Source organism: Macrobrachium nipponense, chromosome 41 (assembly GCF_015104395.2).
Source record: "Macrobrachium nipponense isolate FS-2020 chromosome 41, ASM1510439v2, whole genome shotgun sequence".
NCBI lineage: Eukaryota > Metazoa > Arthropoda > Malacostraca > Decapoda > Palaemonidae > Macrobrachium > Macrobrachium nipponense.
Window position 1 is genome coordinate 35,988,959 of NC_061102.1, and position 23,214 is coordinate 36,012,172.

The 23,214-nt window shown below is 46.9% G+C and overlaps 1 protein-coding gene across 1 annotated transcript in view; it reads left to right on the forward strand.

Moving 5' to 3' along the window:
- Window positions 1-1,221: 1,221 nt before the first annotated feature.
- Window positions 1,222-23,214, forward strand: part of LOC135212824 (uncharacterized) — a 102,857-nt gene continuing 80,864 nt past the window's right edge. The window contains exon 1 of the mRNA XM_064246595.1: window positions 1,222-1,324. Coding sequence (XP_064102665.1) covers window positions 1,222-1,324 — 103 coding nt within the window. The remainder of the gene's footprint in view (window positions 1,325-23,214) is intronic.

A 23,214-nucleotide genomic window follows, 5' to 3' on the forward strand; every position in this document is an offset into this window, starting at 1 on the left:
GAAGAGAGAAGTGAGGTTTAATCTCTCCCGCAAGTCAGCAAGACTTTCTTCATCAAGGGAGAAATTGCCTCAGTAGCCCTTTCACAATCGAGCCAATTAGGGGCAGAGGAAGGGGTGTGAGATGATAGACTGGGCATCTCTTCCCACTCATTCACACCAGTGCAGGGGTGATGCCTGGCGAGACATTGGGAGATGTGGCAGAGGTTTGGAGGGGAGCAGTGAGTTATCCCAGTTGACTTTACTCCACCCCTGGTGGATTAACCATTACCACACCTTTCTTACACTCCTGGGTCTCAGAATTCCTTATTTTGCAAGAAGTGGTGAAGATGATGGCAAAGGGAGCTGTATAGCAAATAGTACTCCCGTCAGGTGGATTTTACAGCCGCATTTTCATTGTCCCCAAGGTCTATGTAGATTGGAGAACAGTTATAGATCTGTCAGCATTTATTCTTTTCATAAAGAGGATGACACACTAAATGGAGACCCAAGGACAGTTCTAGTAGGAGTCAGGGACAAGGATTTTTTGCTGACAATAGACTTGAAGGATGCATATTTCCAAATTCCAATTCATCACTTTCAGGAAGTTTCTCCGCTTCAGTCTGGCAGAAAAGGTTTTTCAATGAACAGTTCTGTGTTTCGGATTGACAATGTCTCTTGACGACATGGGCTCGTGCTCAGGGAATCAAATTAATGCAGTACCTGGATGATTGGCTGTTGATAGCAAAGTCCCAGTTTTGTCACAGCATAGTTATTGTGGTAAATCAGAAGTCGATTTTTGGATCCCAGTCAGAAGCTGGTGTACTTAGAGATGATTATAGGCACAGTAAAGGCCAAAGCTTCCCTTTCAGATCAGAGGGTAAAGAAATGCAAAGAAATAGTGAATTCCTTCCAGGAAAAGGAAACACAACCAGCAAAGCAGTGGCAAGTAGTTCTAGGGATCCTAAGTTCATGGGAGAAGTCAGTCCACATGGGGAAACTACATCTTTGGTCTTTACAGTGGAGGGTGAAAGAGTTTTGGTTGGTCATCAAGTGTAGATCATCCATTTGAGCAGATTCCAGTGTTGTCAACAGAGGTGAGGAAAGATCTATTGTGGTGGTTGGAAGACAACAATGTGATAGTAGGGTTACCCCTTCAACAGCCCTCTCCAGATCTTCTGCTGTTCTCAGATGCATCACCTGAAGGTTGGGCCGCTCAGATGGAGGATCAGATGTTTTCAGAAAATGGAGTCAGAAAGACAGAGAACTCCATATAAACGTGCTAGAACCAAAAGCAGCATTTCTAGCACTACAGGAGTTCTAGGAGAGGGTGAAGGGGCACTCAGTGGTATTGATATCAAACAAACTACAGTTGTAGTAGATGTAAACAAACAAAGAGTTTTGTTTAAGTAACTTACCAAATAATTACATAGCTAAGTATTTCTAAGTACCGGTAGCTAAAATTTGAAAATCGCGACAGTAATTCTTTTGTTTCGGTGTAGGTTGGTACCCCGCCCACTTACCGGGGGAATAAGTAAACAACTCGGCAAATAAGCTCAATTATATTTCTCCCAGCTTCTGACGAAGGTCGTGAGTTGTAGCTTTCTTTGAGTTTAGATTTCATCGTTCGCTGAGAGTTTCCAGTACCTCCGGTGAACTCTGATTCTTTTGTCATTTTCATTTGACTTTTATTAACTACTCTAGTAAGTCGAATGTCTGTTTTGCAGCAAAGGCTGCAATACACGGTTAACTTCAGCAAAGTATGATTCCCATTCTGTTAGTGTTAGATGTAGGCGTCAAGTTTGCACTATTGATTCAACTTGTAATGAGTGTATAGGCTGGGATGAAAAACAATGGAGGGTTCTGTCTTCTTACCTTTCAAAGTTAGAAAAAGATTGGAAGGTTTGTCCAGGGCAGGATGAATGTATTTTAGCAGACCAACTCGGTTGCAAAAATCAGGTCATCCCTACAGAATGGATGCTGAATCCAGCAGTCTTCCTAGACCTTTGGAAGTTGTGGGGAAGACCAATGATCGACTTGTTTGCAACCACCAAAAATCACCTGCTTCCACTTTATAGCTCACCAGTGCCGGACCCAGCGGCATGGGTAGTGAATGCCATCCCCTTGGACTGGTCACACAAGAAACTTTATGCCTTTCCACCCTTAGGAATGATCAGGGAGGTGTTACAAAAGTTCCAGTCACTTGAGAATGTATCAGTGATCCTCATAGCTCTGTTTTGGCCTCTCTGGGAATTGTTTCCGGATATAGTAAGTCTGTTAGCAGATTTTCCCAGGTTACTCCCCCAAAGACGAAAACTGCTCTGACAACCACACATGCCAAGGTTCTACCAGGACTATCTACTCTGGCTATGACAGGATTCAAACTGTTGTCCAACTCCTCAGAGCAAAGGGTTTTTCGAGAGCGACTGCAGAGATGATCTCGAAATGTAGAAGAAAGTCGTCCTTCAATGTCCACCAGTACAAGTGGAACATTTTCCGAGCTTGGTGCAGAAGAAATCAAGTCTCTTATTCTCGATCATCTGTGATAGAGAACGCCGATTTTCTTTTGTACCTAAGGACGTCTAGAGGATTGTCTTCTTCTACAGTCAGAGGATATACGTAGGCACAGAGGATTGGATTTGTCTTCAAATCAAGACTCATCAGACTTTATTAAGTCTTTGATACCTGCAAAGGTAAGGACACTCAGCAGGTATCATGGAATTTAGACGTAATCCTCAAATCGCTGTCTGGTCTTCCTTTTGAACTTCTAGCTTCTGCCTCACTCAGGAATTCAACTAGAAAGACACTCTTCCTGATTGCTTTATGCCTCTGCCAGAAGAGTGAGGAAAATTCAAGCCCTAGATAAAAGGGTTGGTTTCTCAAATGGAGATGCTTTAGTCTCATTTACTTTAAGCTTCCTTGCTAAGAACGAAAATCCTACGAAACCTTTTACAATGAAGAACTTGTCCATTGTAGTAGGAGTGGAGGATGAAGAGAGGACTCTCTGTCTGGTGAGAGCTCTGAAGTTTTACATGCACAGGACTGAAAATATTAGAGGACTTTCCAATAGCTTGTGGTGGTCTTTTAAGGACCACTCACATTTTCTCTCTAAGAACGCCATTTCCTTCTTTCTTAGAGACCTCATTCGGGATGCCCATTTTCAGTTAACGGTGGAGGTAAAGGCTCATGTAATTAGAGCAGTGGTGACATCGCTGGCCCTCAGTTATAATCTTTCATTAGCTTCCATTCTCCAGCCCACATACCGGAAATGTAAGTCAGTCTTTGCAAATCATTATCTTAAAGAAGTAGAAACGATTTTTAAGGATTGCAGTACCTTGGGTCCGTTTGCAGTAGCTGGCATGGTAATGGGAGAAGCATAGGAAGCATTCCTTTCTACCTTACTCTTCGCCTTGAAAACTGGTTTTGACTTCCAGAATTGTTGGTAGGGTGTTGGTTTTTAATATTTGGTGTAATTAGTCTGTCGGTATTCTGGCTTTTTGTTGTTGTTTATGGTACTGTGCCCAGGGCAGGGTAATGTCAGTGCTTTACTAGTGCTGGGTGAATTCCTCGCTGTAAGGCCCCCGCTATGCAGTAGGTGACCCTGGTCTAACACCACACCTCTACTAAGTTGAGAGTAGCTGCGCCAGAGGCAGTTTTGTCTGCTATAGCTCTTAACAGGTAAGGAAACAACAAGCATTATCTTAATGCTGACAAGATTTTTCTATTTGCATGCTTTTATCAATTATAAATGCAATAGTTGTTCATCCATGAATCCCACCTCCTAACGATGTGGGTATCGGCTATGTAATGACTTGGTAAGTTACTTAAACAAAAATTATATTTTTATAGTAAAATAATGTTTTGTTTATACTTACCAAGTAATTACAGAATGGGAGTCCACCCTCCTCCCCTCTCGTGGATGAAAAGGCATAAATAAAATTGAGCTTCTTTGCAGAGTTATTTACCTATTCCCCCGGTAGTGGGTGGGGTACCGACCCACACCAAAACAAAAGAATCCCTGCCGCGATTTTCAAATTTTAGCTACCGGTACTTAGAAATACGAGCTTGGTAAGTATAAGCAAAGCATTATTTTATTATAAAATTATCATTTTTGTGGGAGCTAGACCTCATGACATCTGGGGCCTGAGCTCTTCTTTAGCAGTCAAGAAAAATATATCTGTTGAGAGGATTTGAAAGCTGGTGTTTGGCTTCGTCAAACAATGTTCACTTCCTTTTATTTAAAGGATGTTGCCCATAGAGCCTTGGACACTTTTTCCTTGGGTCCAGTGGTGGCTGCTCAACAAGTGGTGTAGCTCATCCAGTACCCCTGGCAGGTCAGTTTGTATCAAGTCAAAGATGAAGGTATGAAAGTATAATGAATGAGATGACTGGTCTCTTTTCTTTCCTATGTTTTCTATCTACTTCTTTACCTATGGGCAGTAAGAGGAAGAATATCATCGTACGCTGGAATGGACTAGACACAGGTGAGTGAGAGCCATGCTGTTAAGGTAATCAATGGCATAAGATACTCTTCAGTAGCAAAACACCCCTCTCTGTAGCAAGGAGGAAGTAGGGTGATAACAAATCCATATAATAGGATACGTAGGTTTGTTATGAGAACAGATGGCTCTCCATCTTCCACAAATCCAATGAACTATGTTACTGTATGAAACACCCAGAGATGAACCGATAGATTCTCATATATCAGAGGTTCTGAGGTTGTAGTCGATTGTCCAAGAATATTTTTTATTGCGAAATGGACTAAAGGTGACAAACTCCCTGTTAGTTAAGGATACTTACCTCCCATGAGTAAGTCTATGGTGGCGCACGACTTCCTATCGCAACCACATCAGTTAGCTCATCAGTAGCAGGTTATTCTGGGAATTTTGTCTTCTTGGGAGAAGCTGTTCCCTCATGGGCGACTTCATCTTCGGTCTCTGCAATGGAGACTGAGGGAATTCTGGTGTCCGGCGGGGGACTTGCCCCTAATAAGGGTTCCTCTGTTTCTGGAGGTAAGAGAAGACCTTTGTTGGTGGTTGGACGACTGGAATCTCTTGAAGGGTGTTCCTCTGCGTTCTCTTCCCCCAGACTTCCTTCTGTTTTCAGACGCCTCCCTTGCAGGTTGGGGTGCTCATTTAGGCGGCCTCACTACTTTGGGCATTTGGAGTTTGGAGGACAAACAGTAGCATGTCAATGTCTTCGAGTTAAAGGCAGCCTTTCTAGGTCTGAAGGAATTTTGGGAGAAAGTAGAGGGTCATTCTGTTGTTCTTATGTTGGACAGCACCACGGCGGTCGCATATGTGAACAAGCAGGGGGGCCTGGTTTCACGTCAACTTCATGCCGTGGCAGTCGAGGTTCACCAATGGGCAGTCAGCAATTCGGTAGAGCTCTCAGCCAGGTATATCTCAGGCAAAAGGAATGCGGTCGCAGACAAGCTCAGTCATCAGGATCAGATCCTAGGCACAGAATGGTCTCTTCATCAGGTAGTAGCAGACAAGCTCTTCTAGGTTTCAGGGAGACCCATTTGATGGATTGTGGTCCTGGATCCTCTGGCGTTAGTGGAGGACGTGTTCCAACATCCCTGGGACAACCTGGAGGTGTATGCCTTTCCTCCGTTTTGTTTGATCCCTCAAGTCCTGAACAGGCTGATGAGTTTGCAGTCTCAGGATGACTTTGGCAGCCCCTCTGTGGCCTCAGGCAGAATGGTTTCCAGATCTGCTGTCTTTGTTGTCGGAGGTACTGAAGGAGATTCCCCCCTGGCAGCATCTTCTTTGTCAGCCACACATAGAAAGGTTCCACCAGTCAGCAGAATCAAGTATCTCCTCCAAGCAAGAGGCTTTTCTCAGAGGACAGCAGGGCATATGTCCAGCAGTCTCAGAAGGTTGACCTCTGCAGTTTACCAAGGCAAATGGGCGATTTACTGTGATTGGTGTTGTAAAAGGGGTTTTTCTTCACTCGCAACCTCTATTCAGCAAATAGCAGACTTTTTGACTTTCCTCAGAGATGAGAAAGGTTTGTCTGTTTCCACCATTAGAGGCTATAGGGCGGCCCTGAGTTTAGTGTTACGTCTTACAGGTATCAACATCTCATCCTGGGAACTTTCTCTGCTAGTTAAGGGGTTTGAGCAGTCGTGTTCTCCCAGAGAGCTCAAGCCCCTGACATGGGGTGTTTCCCTGGTCTTGAGAAGTTTCACTAAAGCTGCTTATAAGCCTTTGTGTCATTTGTCAGACAGGAACTTGACACTCAAAACGGTTTTCCTCCTGGCCTTGGTGTCTTCGAAGTGAGTGGGGGAGCTGCCCGGCCTGAGCTATGATGTGAAGCACACCAGGGGTTGGGGGTCAGTGTCCTTCAAATTTGTCCCGGAATTCGTGGCTAAGACCCAGAATCCCTCGGTGCATGATGATAGGTTCTCCTTTTCCATTCCATCACTGGATGACTTTGTGGGCGGTGATTCGCAAGAACTTTTGCTATGTCCTGTCAGGGGCTCTGTGTTGCTACCTTAAAAGGACACGGTACCTTAGGCCAGGTCGTCATAGGCTTTTTGTTAGCATGGGGCATACGAAGAAAGAGGTGTCCAAGAATACAATCTCTTTTTGGATACGGAAAGCCATCAGACAGGCATATTTGACTCTTTGTGATTCCGCCGCCACGTCTGTGCAGGCTAGAGCACATGACGTTAGGGGTATTAGTCTCTGGCTTTCAAGAAGAACTTGGCTGTTCATAGAGTGCTGAAGCGCTGGTACTTGGTTACACCAGTCCATGTTCACCTCTTTCTATCTTAAAGAGGTTGCCTACAGATCTATGGACACGTTTTCCCTGGGTCCTGTGGTGGCTGCCCAACAGATTGCGTAACTCATCGTTGCCCCTAGCAGGACACATTTGTCTCTTACCTAAAATGATTATGTGGATGAGAGAATGAGTGAGTTGGGTGGTCTCTTTCTTTCTCTTGCACCTTTCCTTCTTCCTTCGGGTGGGTTGAGGAATACACATATCATTCGCTGGACTGGTCTGATACAGGTGAGTAAGGTAGTCATGCTGATAGTTTGGTGCTTGGTATGCAATTAACCAACCCTCTATTCAGTAGCATATGCTCTGCTCCTTAGCAAGGGGGAGTAAGGAGTAGTAACGAACCCTGGCACATTAGTTTGTTATTGGACAGTCAAAGTTTCTCTTTAGTTCCCTATGCAATGATTTGCCCCATATATTATTGTACGTAACCCAGTGGCTGAATTGTTGGATATCACTGTATCTAGCTTCTCATGGACATCAGTCCCTCTCTGGAAGACATTTCTTCTGGAGCAGGACTTGGGGCTGGCTTAGGATGTCTGTACCTCCCTCCAAGAATAAGTTTATCCTATTGTTAAGACCGAAGGGTTGTTCGTGTATGAACAAATGACAAATTTCCTAAGACAATTTGTATTTTTTGTAGCTACAAACCTGAGGTCTACTGCCCACCTGTAGCTACCCCTCTGTCTTCTTAAAGACATCTGAGTTGGGAAAGACTGAACGCAGTAGCGAGGGTGCATGGTCCTTGACCAGTTTTCACCCGACATACACATGCGTTGCCAGATCTCACAAGATTCCTTGCTTTTCATCTGCGATTTAACCGGATCCAGCTAGGCATTAGAAAATTATCCTATTGTTAAGACCTCAGGTTTGTATCTGTGAAAAATACAAATTGTCTTAGAAATGTGTCATTTTTAATCAATTTGTATTTTTCATAGCTAACAAACCGGAGGTTTTAACTCAATAAAGGCCCACCTTGAACCATCCCTCTGACAGTCAAAACTGGATTGGAAGAGTAACTGATGCATTCATGGGATGCCCAAGGCATTGTGGGAGCTCCCACATACCCTGTGATCAAGCACAGATGCCAATACAGTGGAACCTCCCCCCCCCCACACACAAATACTTAGAACACCCTCTAAAAATGCCTATAACTGCCTATCTAGAAAGTAGGTACCTTAAATAACATCCTACTTCAAGTATATACCTTAAATTACTATCCTATTACTGGATTAATCTTTGAGATTATATTACTAATATAATTTCAAAATCATCTGAAACATTTTACACAACACACACACACACACACACACACGCATAAATTTTATTGTTTTATTGTAGTGTCTTACCGAACAATTATAGAGCCGTGATTTCCACGAGCGGCAGGATAACTAAATTCAAATTTAGCGCGTCGGCGTCGCCAACACTGGTGGTGATGACGTCATCTCCCTCCACTCGCGGGAGAACCAGGTACAACTGCCCAGGTGAATCCAATTCTTTTCCTGCCGGCGTCCGGTGAACATCGGTGGTCGGTGCGGTTGGATGACTTTGCTTCGCTTTTTTTCTGGTGGAATTGATCTTCGGAATTGGTGAAGTACTCTTTTTTGGCGTTGTTGTTATTTTGCTTTTTATTTAGGCGTTGCCATGTCGGATTCTAGTCCGTCGGGAGTTAGGTTTTTTGCATCTCAGGATGTTAAAACTAGATTATCCAAGTTAGAATATGATTCTCACACTAAATGTGTTAAGTGTAGGGGACAGGTTTGTTCAGCAGATCGAACATGTAACGAGTGTAGTGATTGGACTGATTCTCAATGGAAGTTTTTTAGTTCATACTCGGAGAAATTAGCTAAGACGAGAATTAAAAAGCAGCGCTTAGGGAAAGTAGACTTAGCTCTGCTTCGTCTTTGCGATGCATCTGTTCCTTCTGTTTCTCCTCAAATTGTTATGTCTCCTTTAACTACACCTCCTATTCCTCCTACTAATCCCACTTCTCCGGCTTCCCGTGTAGTTTCTTCCGACACCATTGCCAGTCTGGAATCGAGGTTAGATCAGAAATTTCGGTACTAGCGAATACGGTTTGCAACTTGGTAATTCAGTTAAGACGTTTTTGGAGAAAGCGACCTCAGGTAAGAGTGTAGTTGAGGGTGCGTCTGTCTGTCCTGACACGTCTCCTAGACAAAGGTCACTGTCCAGCTCCCCGCACCGGGAGAAGACATACCGGAAGTCCAAGGGAGTCGATCGGGATTTGCCCACAGACAGGCGCCTCTCTTGTTGAGCCTGTTGCGCCTCACAGGGCTCGGTTTTAAGCGTTGGAAAGGTGTTTGCGGTCAGACGCCTTTCGAATGATTCAAGCGATTCGTCTCCGGTCGCGCGGCGCTCTTGGCGAGATTCGCCCGTTTCGCGTCCCTTAAAGAGGCGTTCAGGCGCCGATTCTTCGCCTCCTCCAGTCAAGCGGTATAAGGAGCCTGAGAGTAGGGTTGCGCCGCGGCCGTTAGCGGCTCGTTCGTCGCCTCAATCTGTGCCTTTTTCGGCTCCATCTACTAGTAGAGATTGTGGTTTTAGCGCTGTAGCTAGCAGTTCTAAGGGTGTTTCTTTAGGCGCTTTTTCGTCTGTTACGCCTGATGCGCCTGTTTCGCCCTCGAATTTCGGCGGCTCCGAGCGAGGCGCAAGTAGTTTTTTTTTACCGCCTCCTGCTGAACATTTAGGCTCTTCCAAACCTACGTTTAACTGTTTTTGATTCGTCTCTGGCGCCTTTGCGCAAGCAGTTAGAGATGTTAACCAACTGGATGAATGAGTCCAAGGGTGGTTCGAAACCTCAAGAATCCGGTTGTGTAATTCCGTCTACTTCTTCGGCGGTATCGGAGAATGAAGAAGAAGTAGAGGAGGAGGGATTCACATCACCTCTCGTGTTATTCACGTCTTCCTTAGATTTCTTCTGGTATCTTATCCAGATTATTTTGAGAAAGCGGCTCCGCGCTACCCCAACTTCGACTTTTTTGATGAGGAGGAAAACTTCAGACCCCTCTCCTCCCAAAACTGTTTCTATCTAAAGCGGTTAGACATTCGTTGAAAGAGACGGAGAAATGGATGTCTATGAAAAGAGACTTAGGGAAGGGCTCTTTTTGCTTACCCTCCCTCTAAGTTGCTTCGTAAGAGGTATAGGTTTTATGTAACTGGGGAAGCTCCTTCTCTGGGAGTTTTTTGTTTCTGCCTCCTCCCAGGGAGACTTCTCCAGTTTAATCGACTCCTCTAAGATCTGCTTTCGCCGCAGCGAAAGTTTTCTTTACAGCGCCTGAGTTGGACCACGTTGTAAAGAATCAATTTAACTTTTGAAGTCTTTAGCTTTCCTTGATTGGACTATTGGCGCTTTAGCGGCCAAGATCGAAGACTGTCCTTCTCTTTCCCAGGGAGTTAGCGGAGGATTGGATTGGTGTTCTGTCCTGTGCGGACAAATCCATTAGGGATGGATGTGATGAGTTAGCTTCGCTCATCGCCTTTGGTACCCTTAAGAAAAGGCAACTTTGGTGCTCCTTTGCTTCTAAAAGGGTTACGTCCCAACAGAAGTCTGCTCTCTTGTTTGCTCCTTTTGTGAAAGATAACCTCTTTCCAGACGATTGTAGTGTTGCAATTCGTCTGCGCTAGATAAGAAATCTACTTCGGATTTACTGGCACCAGTCTACTAAGAGACCTAAAGCTCCTGTGGGAGACTGTTCCTTCGGTTTCTCCTCTGGCCCAAGCGCCTTTTCGAGGGAGAAAAACCCAAGCGCTTCTTGTTTCGGCCGAATCGAATTTGCGACCTCAGTCTAAGGCCTCGGCCAAGGTTAACTAACAAACCTTCCAAATGAAAGCTCGGTTCTTCATGCACCAGTGGGAGCCAGGCTGGCTCTGTGGGAGGAATGGGAAAACAAAAACAGAGGAGCAGAAGCCTGGGTAGTGCAAGTATCAAGTTCGGCTATCGTATTCCTCTCGTTTCACCTCCCCTCCCGCTCCTCACCTGTGCCAATTCCATTCCAGGCATACTCTCCGGGCTCAGACAAATTTCTGGCGCTAGCCGCAGAAGTGGAAGCGCTTGTTCTCAAAGAAGCGATAGAACAGATAGAAGGGGATTTTCCTCCAGGCTTTTACAATCGCCCTTTTTGTAGTTCCCAAGTCATCAGGGGGCTGGAGGCCGGTTTTGGATGTGAGCGCCCTGAACTTGCATGTCCAGAAAACAAAACTTTCATATGGAGACCACTAGGTCGGTTCTGGAGTCCATCAGACAGGGGATTGGATGGTCTCTCTGACATGCAAGACGCTTATTTTCACATTCCGATACATCGCGAATCTCGGAAGTACCTGAGGTTCATGTCGAAGGCAAGGTGTTTCAGTTTCGGGCGCTTTGCTTCGGACTAGCGACCGCTCCTCAAGTTTTCACCAGGGTTCTATCCGCCCCGATAGGAAGCTGGCTACACATTAGGAGTAAGAATCTCCCTCTATCTGGACGATTGGCTTCTCCGGTCGGAATCAGAGAGTCGGTGCATGAAGGACCTTGGAACAACTCTGGATCTTGCCAGAAAGTTAGGAATTTCTGGTCAACAAACAGAACGTCCCAGTTGGTTCCATCTCAGAGCATCCTTTATTTGGGGATGATTCTGAATGCTCAAGTTTTTCGGGCTTTTCTGTCCCCGAGAGGGTTCAAGGCTGTCTGGAGACAGTTCAGGAGTTCTTGGACAAAAAGGTAAGTTCTGCCAATCAGTGGATGAGGCTCCTGGGCAAATTGACGTCAGTGGAGAAATTTGTGACGTTGGGAAGACTGCACATGAGACCTCTGCAGTTTTTCCTGAGAGCCTCTTGGTGCAGGAAGACACAACCAGACTCGATTACCTTTCCTGTCACAGATCAAATAAAAGAGGACCTAAGGTGGTGGCTCTCTCGAGCAAGGTTGGAAGAAGGGTTAGATCTACGACCCATCCTCCCGAACCTACAGTTCTTTTCCGACGCATCGGACACAGGTTGGGGAGCCCTACTGGGAAATCAACGGACTTCAGGAGCTTGGTCGGAGAAGGAGAAGAAGTTCCACATAAATGTAAAGACTGTTAGCAATTTTCTTATGGGCTCAGACAGTTTCGGAGCTTAGTAGAAGGCCGAGGCCGAGTAGTGGCAGTGCATTCCGACAACTCCACGGCTCTCTCGTACGTGCGGAAACAGGGGGGGACTCAGTCTTTCTCTCTGTACGAAGTAGCCAAGGATCTCCTCCTGTGGTCAAACGAAGCGAAGGTTCAGCTAGTCCCGAGATTTGTTCCGGGAAAGATGAACGTCCTGGCGGACGAGTTAAGTCGGTCAACAGCAAGTGTTACCTCTGGAGTGGACTTTGGACAACAAGATTTGTCAGAAACTTTGGCGCCTTTGGGGACGACCGTCAATAGACCTGTTCGCGACATCGAGGAACACAACCGTCTTCCTCTCTTTTGGTTCTCCAGTACCCAGTATCCTCTAGCTTGGTCGGTGGACGCAATGCTGTTGGATTGGTCGGGTCTGGAAGCTTATGCATTCCCTCCGTTCGGTCTAATAGAGAGGTGCTGAACAAGTTCATGTCGCACAGCAATGTAACGCTAACGTTAATCGCTCCCTTTTGGCCCAGGAAAGAGTGGTTCCCGGACCTTCTCCAGTTGTTAGTAGACTCCCAGACTTCTTCCTCCAGAGAAGTGGCTTCTCAAACAACCTCACTTCAAGAGGTTCCACCAAAACTTGTCCGCTCTAGCTCTGACAGGGTTCAGACTGTCCGGAATCTTGTCAGAGCGAAAGGATTTTCAAGAGAGCTGCAGAAGGCTATCGCTCGTTGTAGGAGAGAGTCTTCTAACAAACTCTATCAAGGGAAGTGGAGAATCTTCAGAGAGTGGTGTAGAAGTGCTAAAGTCTCTAACTTTCTGCGGTACCTCTTTAACAGAAATAGGGGGGCCAGGGGAACAATTTTTTTTTTTTTTTTTTTTTGTTTGCTTCTATTTCTTAGAAACTCTAAGAAAACTGGTTCCCTTCGACGATCAGAGGATATAGAGCCATGGGGCTCCCCTCTTCGGTTTTTTTCGACATCGAGGTTTGGATATTTCCTCCAATTCAGATCTGTCGGACCTCATTAGGTCTTTCGAAACCACTAAGCTCCCGCAAGATACAGTGGGCTTGGAAACTTAGATGTGGTGCTTAAGTTCCTCATGGGGCCACCGTTTGAGCCTTTGAAGTCGGCTTCACTCAGGAACTTGACTAAGAAGGCACTCTTTCTTATTGCACTAGTTCTTGCTAAGCAAGGTTACGTCCAGCGAACTTGCACGCTATAGACAAAAGAGTCGGTTTCTCTCAAGGCAATGCTGTATTTTCGGTATCTTTGACCTTTCTAGCCAAAAAATGAGAATCCTTCTAATCCTTGGCCGAGGAGTTTTTGTGGTAAGGAACTTATCTGATTTGGTTGGACATGAGGAGGAAAGAAAGGCTCTTATGTCCAGTCAGGGCTATTAAGCAGTATCTGTTTGCCACTAAGGGTATCAGAGGACAATCTTCTAAGCTCTGGACCTCGGTTCAAAATCCCTCTCGTTCTCTTTCTAAGAATGTTATATCGTTCTTTATTAGAGAGCTTATCAGGGGAAGCTCACTCGCAGTCCGAGAACGACAATCTTTCCGTTCTGAGAGTTAAAGCTCACGAGGTTAGAGCAGTGGCAACTTCTTTAAGCATTCAGAAAGAAGTTATCTTTAGCTTCGATTCTTCAGAGCACGTTCTGGAGATCGAATTCGGTTTTTGCGAGTCATTATCTCAAAGAGATAGAAACGGTTTTCGAGAATTGTAAAACGTTAGGTCCGGTGGCGGTTTCTGGCATGGTGTTGGGAGAAACGGCACAGGGGTCGTCACCTCTATGCTAACTTTTCACTTGAATAGGTTTGTCGAGTTCAAGGGAATCTGGGGGTACTGAGTACCTGGGATACTCACCAGTCTGTTAGGTCAGATTTTACAATGGTTGGGTATATATGTTTTTAAATCTGGTGTTGGTGACAAATGTTTTGTATGATTGAAGTTTCTGGTCTTAGCCCAGGGCAAGGGCAATCTTTGTTGTTACTATCCTCCGTCAGTCAGCCTTGACTCGCTTGAACTACGAAGGATTCCACTCCTGTAGAGGCTAACTTTGGGCAAATTCCAATTCCTCTACAATAGTAAGAAGAGCACCGACCAGAGGCAGTAACAGTCTGCTGTAGCTCTCTTACAAGTAAGGTACAACAGACACCTTGAGTGTTTACTGGTATTGCAATAAATGTAACCATTTAAAAATACTAGTGGTCCACTGAATCCCACCTTCCCATAAATGTGTAATCAGCTCTATAATTGTTCGGTAAGACACTACAATAAAAATGAAATTTTCATTATTAAAATGAAGTTTATTGTATACTTACCGAACAATTATGATTATACCACCCTCCTCCCCTTAGGTGGACGGACGGGCAGAAAGAATTGGATTCACCTGGGCAGTTGTACCTGGTTCTCCCGCGAGTGGAGGGAGATGACGTCATCACCACCAGTGTTGGCGACGCCGACGCGCTAAATTTGAATTTAGTATCCTGCCGCTCGTGGAAATCACGGCTCTATAATTGTTCGGTAAGTATACAATAAAACTTCATTTTAATAATGAAAATTTCATTTTTTGTTTAATCTCATTAAACTTAATATTATTTGAAAATTAGCATTGTAAATTATTATTTGTTCATGAAACTTACCTGACAGATATATATATAGCTGTATTCTCCGAAGTCCGACAGAATTTCAAAACTCGCGGCACACGCAGTGGGCGGCCAGTTGGTAGTACCCATTCCCACCGCTGGGAGGCGGATATCAGGAACCATTCCCATTTTCTATTCATATTTTTTCTGTCGCCGGTCGGTAAACACCTGTTTACAGACCAACCACGCCCAGATTTTTGGATTTGACTCGTTCTAAGTATCTGGATTGACTTTTTTGGTTTTGACTCTGGATTGTTGGATTGGCATACGCGATAGTGGACTGTTTTTTGATTTTGGATTGGCTTTTCTGTGAACGTGATGTCGGGATCAAGTTCAGTGAGCTTCAGAGTGTGTGTGAGGAGTGATTGCAAGGTGAGGCTACCGAAATCATCGGTAGACCCCCACACAGTATGTATGGGGTGTAGGGGGCATGTTTTGTTTGTGGATGATCGTTGCATGAATGCAAAAGTTTGACTGATGATGGATGGAAGGTGTATGAGTCCTATCGGCGTAAGTTGGAGCGCGATAGGATCAGGAGGTCTTCCTCCAAGAGCGGTTCTACGAAAGGTAAGGGAAGTAACATTTCTCCTATTTTAACACCAGTAGAATTTACTTCACCTAATCCTGTGTTGTTGCCTGAGGGCCCTAGTTCTGTGTCTGGAGAAGGTAATGCCCTTTCTCTGATTCTAGAGTCGTTACGCACTCTAAAGTCCAAAGTGTTGGCCCTAGAAAACGGCTCAAGTAAAGTGTGTGATCGTGCCCCTAGTGTTGTGGAGGGGGCGTCAGATCGGCCCATAATGCCTCTAGGTCTAGACCTCTGTCGGACTCCCAGGACTCAGGGAGTGGGCTAGTGGGCAGTCGAAAGCCGCAAGAGGGTTACGGGGGCTCCCCACCGATCTGGCGTCCCTTCGGCAGGACCTGTTGCTAGTTCCCAGGCTGCCAAGGAGCGTGCTCAGGCTCGCATCCTTTAAGTACTGTTTTTTCGTCCGCCGAGGCGCCCTCCCCGCGCAAGGGGTGGAGCGCTCGGAGAGACTCGTCGTAAACCGTTGAAAAGGACTTTTCCTAGGGAGGACGCTTTACGTCCCCTCTCTCCGCTATCGTTGCGGTCTTCGCCTGCGTCGTATGACGCGTTTCCTCCACAGAAGAGAGGTAGGACGTCGTCCGAGGACGACGCTGAGAAGCGCTTCTCTCGCGCCTCGGAGAGGCAGGTTGCTGTACCTGTGAGAAGGAAGGAGGCGTCCCCTCGCCTTCTCGCAGGCGCAGCCCTTCACCTCCTCTCGTTTCTTCGCCAACGAAGAGTATTCTTGTGTCTCTTCAAGACCAATTGTCGGCCTTAATGGCTCAGAAGACTCGCCCAGCAGCAGTTGAGCCTAAACGTAGGAAGGACGCTAGACTGCCTGTCAAGAGGACGAGGCAGTCCCCTTCTCCGTCTCTTCGTTCGTCTCTGTCTCCGCTTGCTTCTCCTTCGGAGCTTCCTTGTTCTCGTTATGCGGGTAGGAAGTCTCGTGGACAGGACGCTTTTCTTCCCTCTCGACGTCCTGATCAGCCCGCGCGTCATGACGCCTTTAAGGACGCTCGGCAGGACGCCTTGGAGGACGCTTTTGAAGACGCTCGGCAGGACGCTTTTGAAGACACTCGTCGGGATGTTTTGCTTGACGCTTTGCCTGTTGAGAAGGCTTTCGAGAGCGCCCAGAAGGGACGCTTTGAAAGCGAAAGCTGGACGCTTGAGCGGAAAGCGTAAGGACGCTCCTCGAGAGCGAGTAAGAGTAGCCTCTCTTGACGCGCAGCGCGGTCAAGACGCTCTTCGTGGTTCGAGCTCTAAGGATCGACAGAAGGTCGGTCGCTTTGAAGAGGCTGATATTAGTCATCCTCGAAAGCCTTTGTTGAAGGCTAGACCCGTTGGGCGCACGCCCTCTCCAGAGGTTCAATCTCCTTTGCCTCTTCGGGAGGAAGGAGAGCTTAGTAGTCGGGGCGGACTCAGTTGAGGAGGACAAAGCCGTTCAAGTTTCGTCGGGTATCCGACTACAAGGTGCTGGTTCGACTGTTACGCAACTTCCTTTTGGGTGAGAAGTTCCAGCTGCAGCTCCCAAGTCTCCACCCTCTCAGTTTTCGTCATCGAAGTCGTGCAAGGTCCGGAGTTTGTGGAGATGAAAACTTCCTTGTCCACTAAGAGAGCGTTCAAGAAGTTGCAGGATTGGATGGAACGTCGGAAGGATCAGGGCAAGTCGACTTTCGCCCTTCCGCCTTCAAGACTCAGTGGGAAAGGCGGCATTTGGTATGAGACCAAAGGTGAAGTAGGAGTTAAGATCCCGTCGTCTTCCCAAGGGGACTTTGCTAGTCTGGTCGATGCACAGAGAGATCTCTTTTATCGACCGCTAAGATTTCGTGGACACCAACGGAGATTGACCATCACATGAAAGGTCTGTTAGGACTCTGGAAGTCTTTCACTTTCTAGACTGGTGCCTGGGAGTCCTGGATCTTCAATCTAGGAGTCCTGACTCTTTGAGTCTGGGGGAGCTGTCCAATGTGTTATCTTGCATGGACAAGGCCGTCAGGGATGGTTCGGAAGAGTTAGTGTCTCATTTCGGCACTGCTTTTCTCAAGAAGAGAGCGCTTTTCTGCAAATTTTACAGCTATGTCTGTTTCTTCATCGCAGAAAGCGTAGCTTCTCTTTGCACCTCTTTCGAGCCATCTCTTCCCCCAGGCTATGGTAAAGGACCTGGCAGTGAGCTACAAGAAGAAGGCTACCCAGGACCTCTTGGCCCAGTCTTCAAGACGTCCCGCAGTCCCTACCACGTCGTCTTTTGGACGACCTCCTAGGAAGGTTAAACCCTTTCGTGGCGCTCCTCCCTCGAGGGCTGCTCTCGAGGGAGAGGGCTTGCAAGAGGAAGAGGTTCCTCAAACCTAAATCCTCTAATGAGAAGATAGTCCTTCAGATGCCGGTCGGAGCCAGGCTAAAGTTCTTTGCGGGGGCGTGAGAGAGAGAGATACAGATCGTGGTCCCTCAAGATAGTGGAACAGGGGTACAAGATCCCTTTTGTGGACCCTCCTCCTCTATCTACGACTCCCAGAGATCTTTCCCCGTCGTATCAAGGGAGAAACATCAGGTTCTTTTAGATCTTTTAGATCAAATGATCAAGAAAAGAGCGGTGGAGCAGGTCTTAGACCTGGGGTCACCAGGATATTACAACAGACTTTTCCTGGTACCAAAGCAGTCGTCGGGGTGGCGTCCAGTCTTGGACGGAAGCAGCCTGAATCTTTTTCATAGAAAAAGAAAAAATTCAAGATGGAAACACCTCAGTCGGTTCTAGGAGCCTTAAGACCGGGCGACTGGATGGTGTCCTTGGACCTACAGGACGCATACTTTCACGTGCCTATCCACCCTCTTTCAAGAAAGTTTCTGAGGTTTATGCTAAGGGACAAAGTTTGGCAATTCCGAGCCCTTTGTTTCGGTTTTAAGCACGGCTCCGATGGTATTTACCATGCTCATGAAGAACGTAGCGAGATGGTTACAATTATGCAGGAATAAGAAGAGGTCCCTGTACTCCTCGACGATTGGCTTATCAGAGCATTGTCAGAAGAAAGGTGTCTGAAGGACCTTCACTTCACGTTAGCCTTGGCGAGGTCCCTGGGACTTCGGTCAACTTCGAAAAGTCGCATCTGACCCCAACACAGTCCCATCGCGTATCTGGGGATTCAGATGGATTCAGTGGCTTTTTCGAGCGTTTCCGTCCCAGGAAGGACAGGCTGCAAGGCTTAGAGAGAGTTTCGGCCTTCCTGGGGAAGGAAGCTTGCTCGGCGAGGGAGTGGATGAGGTCTGCTGGGGACCATTTCCTCGCTGGAAAAGTTTGTTTCCCTGGGAAGACTACACCTCAGACCTCTCCAGTTTTCTTAGCAGACGAATGGAGAGTCAGAGAGGATCTGGATGTCCACCTTTTTGATCACCAAATCGGTGAAGAACCATCTAGATGGTGGTTAGATCCTCGGAAGTTTCGAGAGGGGTTGTCCCTAAAGCTTCTGAGCACACTAGTGTTTGTTTCCGACGCCCGGTGTCGGGATGGGGAGCAACACTAGGAGGGGAGGAAGTGTCAGGCACCTGGAGGGGGAACAGGTGTCCGGGCACATCAATGTGAAGGAACTAGCGGCGGTTTTTTCTGGCGCACATTTCTTCCAGCAAAAGGTTGCAGAGAAATGGGTCCAAGTCAACTCGGGGACAACACCACGCCCTTGAGTACCTAAAGAATCAGGGAGGTACACACTCCCGTCCTCTATTTTATTTAGCGAGGGAGATTCTGCTGTGGGCAGATGCGAGACGGATCAGGATCCTTCCGCGAATGGCGTTGCACGAGGACGTTCTGTGAGAGCTCTGGAGACTGTGGGGCGTCCGTTAGTTGACCTATTTGCGGACGTCGAGAACGAAGAGGTTGCCTCTTTATTGCTCCCCTGTGTTGGATCCGGGAGCAGTCGCTATAGACGCTCTGCTCTGGGACTGGACGAACCTGGACTTGTATGCCTTCCCGCCATTCAAGATCATGGGGGAAGTAGTAAGGAAGTTCGCGGCATCGGAGGGGACGAGGTTGACCCTGATCGCCCCGATGTGGCCCGCGAAGGAATGGTTCACGGAGGTAATGTCCTTCATCATAGACTTTCCAAGGACGTTGCCCTGGGAGGAAAGATCTACTCAGACAGCCCCACTTCGCAAGATATCACCGAAACCTCTCCGCTCTGGGTCTGACTGCGTTCAGACTATCGAAAAGTTGGCCAGAGGGAGAGGTTTTTCTAAAGCAGCTGCGAAGGCGATCGCCAACGCAAGGAGGACTTCCTCGAGAGCTGTTTACCAGTCGAAGTGGGCTTCCTTCAGGGCATGGTGTAGAAAGAAGGGAATTTCCTCTTCCACTACCTCTGTGAGCCAGATAGCCGATTTCCTGCTATTCCTAAGGAATGTGCAGAAGCTGGCGGTCCCGACCATCAAGGGATATAAGAGTATGCTGTCAGCAGTCTTCCGACACAGAGGCCTAGACCTGTCTGACAACAGAGATCTTCACGATCTCCTGAGATCATTTGAGACGTCCAAGATACCTCAGGCGAGGCCTCCTTCTTGGAACTTAGATTTAGTCTTAGACTGTTGATGTCGAGTCCTTTCGAACCTCTCCATGAAGCGTCTCTTAGGAACTTGACGAAGAAGGCTCTTTTCCTAACTGCTCTGGCGACGGCGAAGAGAGTTAGCGAAATTCAAGCCATTTGTAAGCGAGTGGGCTTCAAAGGTGACAATGCGGTCTGCTCTTTGAGTCCCACTTTCTTAGCAAAGAATGAAAACCCGTCTAACCCTTGGCCAAGGAGCTTTGAAATTAAGGGTATGACAAGCCTTGTGGGCCAAGAACCTGAGAGAGCCCCTGTGCCCTGTCCAGGGCTCTAAAGTTTTATGTCCCACAGACTAGGAGGTACGAGGTCCCTCAGATAATCTGTGGTGTTCGGTTAAACGGCCCGATATACCATTAACCCAAGAATGCTTTGGAGTTTCTTCTTTCTGAGGGACGTCATTAAAGAGGCTCATTCGTCTTTCCAGAAGACCGATTTGAGCCTCTTGCGAGTGAAAGCTCACGAGGTCAGAGCTGTCGCAACCTCGCTTGCCTTCCAAAGGAACATGTCGATCAAGGACATCCTTGACGCACCTTTTGGAGGAGCAATTCAGTATTCGCCTCACACCTACTTAAGAGATGTGAGAACGATATACGAGGACTGTTGTTCTCTTGGGCCATACGTTTTCTGCAGACACAGTCTGGGGGCTGAAGGTAGCTCTCTCCCTATCCCTTAGTTAGGTTTAGGTTAGTTTTTAGTTGTTGTGTTTTTTGGTTGTGGTGAGTCTTTGGTGAAGACTCCCATCTCTTAGCTTAGTGTTCAGGGGGTCTTGGATAGTTGGTCAGGTGGTGGTCAGTTGCTTCGTTGCCCTCATATGTATGGCTCTATGCTCTTGTCACATTGAGGTCACGTCCCCGTTGACAGAGCATCCAGAGCGCACCAGCACTACAGGTCTCCACCTGGCTGGCAACTCTGATTAAGCACAAGCAGGCTTAAGTGACAGTAATCACAGAGTCTACTTTGCTAACAGGTGAGGAACTAAGGTGTACATCATCTACTTAATTTAAGTTTCCTACAAATCCTATTCTGTCTCTTCCCACCATCCGAAGGTGGGATTCAGCTATATATATATCTGTCAGGTAAGTTTCATGAACAAAATGTTATTGTTATAATACAATTAAGTTTGTTCATACTTACCTGGCAGATATATATAATTTAAGTGCCCACCCACCTCCCCTCAGGAGACAGTGGCACTGATAAAAATATGAATAGAAATGGGAAATGGTTCCTGATATCCGCCTCCCCAGCGGCGGGAATGGGTACTACCACCTTGGCCGCCCACCTGCGTGTGCCGCGAGTTTTGAAATTCTGTCGGACTTCGGAGAATACAGCTATATATATATCTGCCAGGTAAGTATGAACAAACTTAATTGTATTATAACAATAACATTTTTAGCATAAAATGTAGTAACACCCTTAAAAATATATGCATACACTTCGAACTCTAACACACACACACACACAGAGAGAGAGAGAGAGAGAGAGAGAGAGAGAGAGAGAGAGAGAGAGATTTGTCCTTATTTAAAGAGTGAAATGGAAAGATTATTGTATTTTTTAAAATCTATCGCATATGAATTTTGTAATTTAGTTATATTATTATTATATTTAAAAATATTAATGTATACATATATGTACCATAAATGGGGCCTTATGGCATTGACACGCCCCATTAAGGGGACCGTCCGCTATGTTGTGTATTTTTTTATTTTTTTTATTATACAAAATACATAATTTCATACAATGAACTTACCTGTCAGATATATACATAGCTAAGACTCCGTCGTCCCGACAGAAATTCAAATTTCGCGCCACTCGCTGCCGGTAGGTCAGGTGATCTACCTGCCTGCCCGTGCGGCAGGACTAGGAACCATTCCCGTTTTCTATCATATTTTCTCTGTCGCCGGTGGTTATCAACATTGTTGTTACTACCTCCTGACTGGAATTCGCTTTTCAAGACTTTATTGATCATCTTTATTGGATTTCTTGGTGACGTACTGGATCGTTGTTTTGGCATTCGCTACTGTGGACTGGATTTGGACTTGCTTTTGATTTTTCTAATAGAATGTCTGATTCAAGTGTTAGTGTGAGAGTGTGTGTGAATGTAGGCTGCAAGGTGAGGATACCGAAGGCTTCGGTTGATCCTCACACTCTATGTCGTAAATGTAGGGGGTTTGACTGTTCTTTGGCTAACACCTGTATTGAGTGTGAAAAGTTGGATGCTAATGAATGGAAGACTCTAACTTCTTACTGAAGAAGTTAGAGAGGGATAGGATTAGACGGGCTGCACAAAAAGAGTGTGAGTACAAGGCCTATTGAGCCGTTTCTGAGTCTAACTCTCCTTTTATTAATGAATATGATTCTCCCTATGTATCTGAATCCTCACAGGCTTTGCATCGGATTCGGCTTCTGAAATCGCCAATCTGAAGGCTACTCTTCGTAAAATGAAGACAAAGATGGCGGCCATGCAAGGTAAGGCTAGTGATTGTGAATTACTAAGTGAAGTGAGTGTTCCCAGTGTTTGTGGAGGGGGCGTCTGACGTCCCTGCGATGCTCCCAGCCTAGACCTCTTCCAAACTCACATACCCAGAGGAGTAGGAAAGTCGAAAGTCGTACGGAGGTTGTGGGGAATCCCCAACGGTCAGGCGTCCCTTCAGCAGGTTCTGTTTCGTTACAGTCTGCTCAGGACCGCTCTAATAGAAGCGTCCTACGAGATTGTTTCTCGTCGTCCGGTTCTCCTTCACCTAAACGAGGGTGGAAGGACTCGGATCTTTCTAGGCCACTGAAAAGGCATTGGAAAGAGCGCGCGTTCGACTCGAGCCCGGAACGCTTCTCGGAGGAAGCTCTTCTTCTATCAAGAAGGCTAAGTGGTTTCGACGCTCCTAGAACAGTATTTGAGGATCGCACTTCTTCGAGTTCTCCTGCTTCTTCTATTGAAGAGGACGCTGGGGTGGCTTCCAAGAGGATATGCTTGCAGTTCAAGAGCAGATTGCCTCTTTGGTTGGAGTTCTTTCGAGGGATCCCCCTCGCAAGAAGGACGCTAGACTTCCTATTAAGAAGTCTCGTCTTCTTTCACCAGCCAGACGTGAAGCGTCCTCCAGACATGGGACGTCTTCCAGGCGCGAAGAGTCGTACAAACGTCAGGATCTATCCGAGCGAGTTGCTCTAGATCAGGATACGCTCAGGCGTGAAGAAAGCGCCAGGCGCGAGGCGCCAGTTAGGCGCCGAGGATTCAGCCAAGCGCGAGGCGACAGCCAGGCGCGAGAGGAGTCAACATTGCGTGAGACGCCAGACAAGCGCGAGACGTCAGCCAGGCGCGAGATGCCAGCCAGGCTACACGCTCCAGCCAAGCGTGAAGCGCCAGCCAAGCGCGAGGCGCAAGACAAGCGCGAGGCGCAAGACAAGCGCGAGGCGCAAGACAAGCGCGAGGCGCCAGCCAAACGCGAGGAGCTTTTCAGGTGCGAGAAGTCAAGCAGACGCGAGACTTCTTTTAGACGTGAGAGAGAGTCGGTTCACTCTATGAGCCCCTCTCCTAGTAGGAGTTTGTCACCAGTAGAGAGAGAACGGGATGAAGATCCT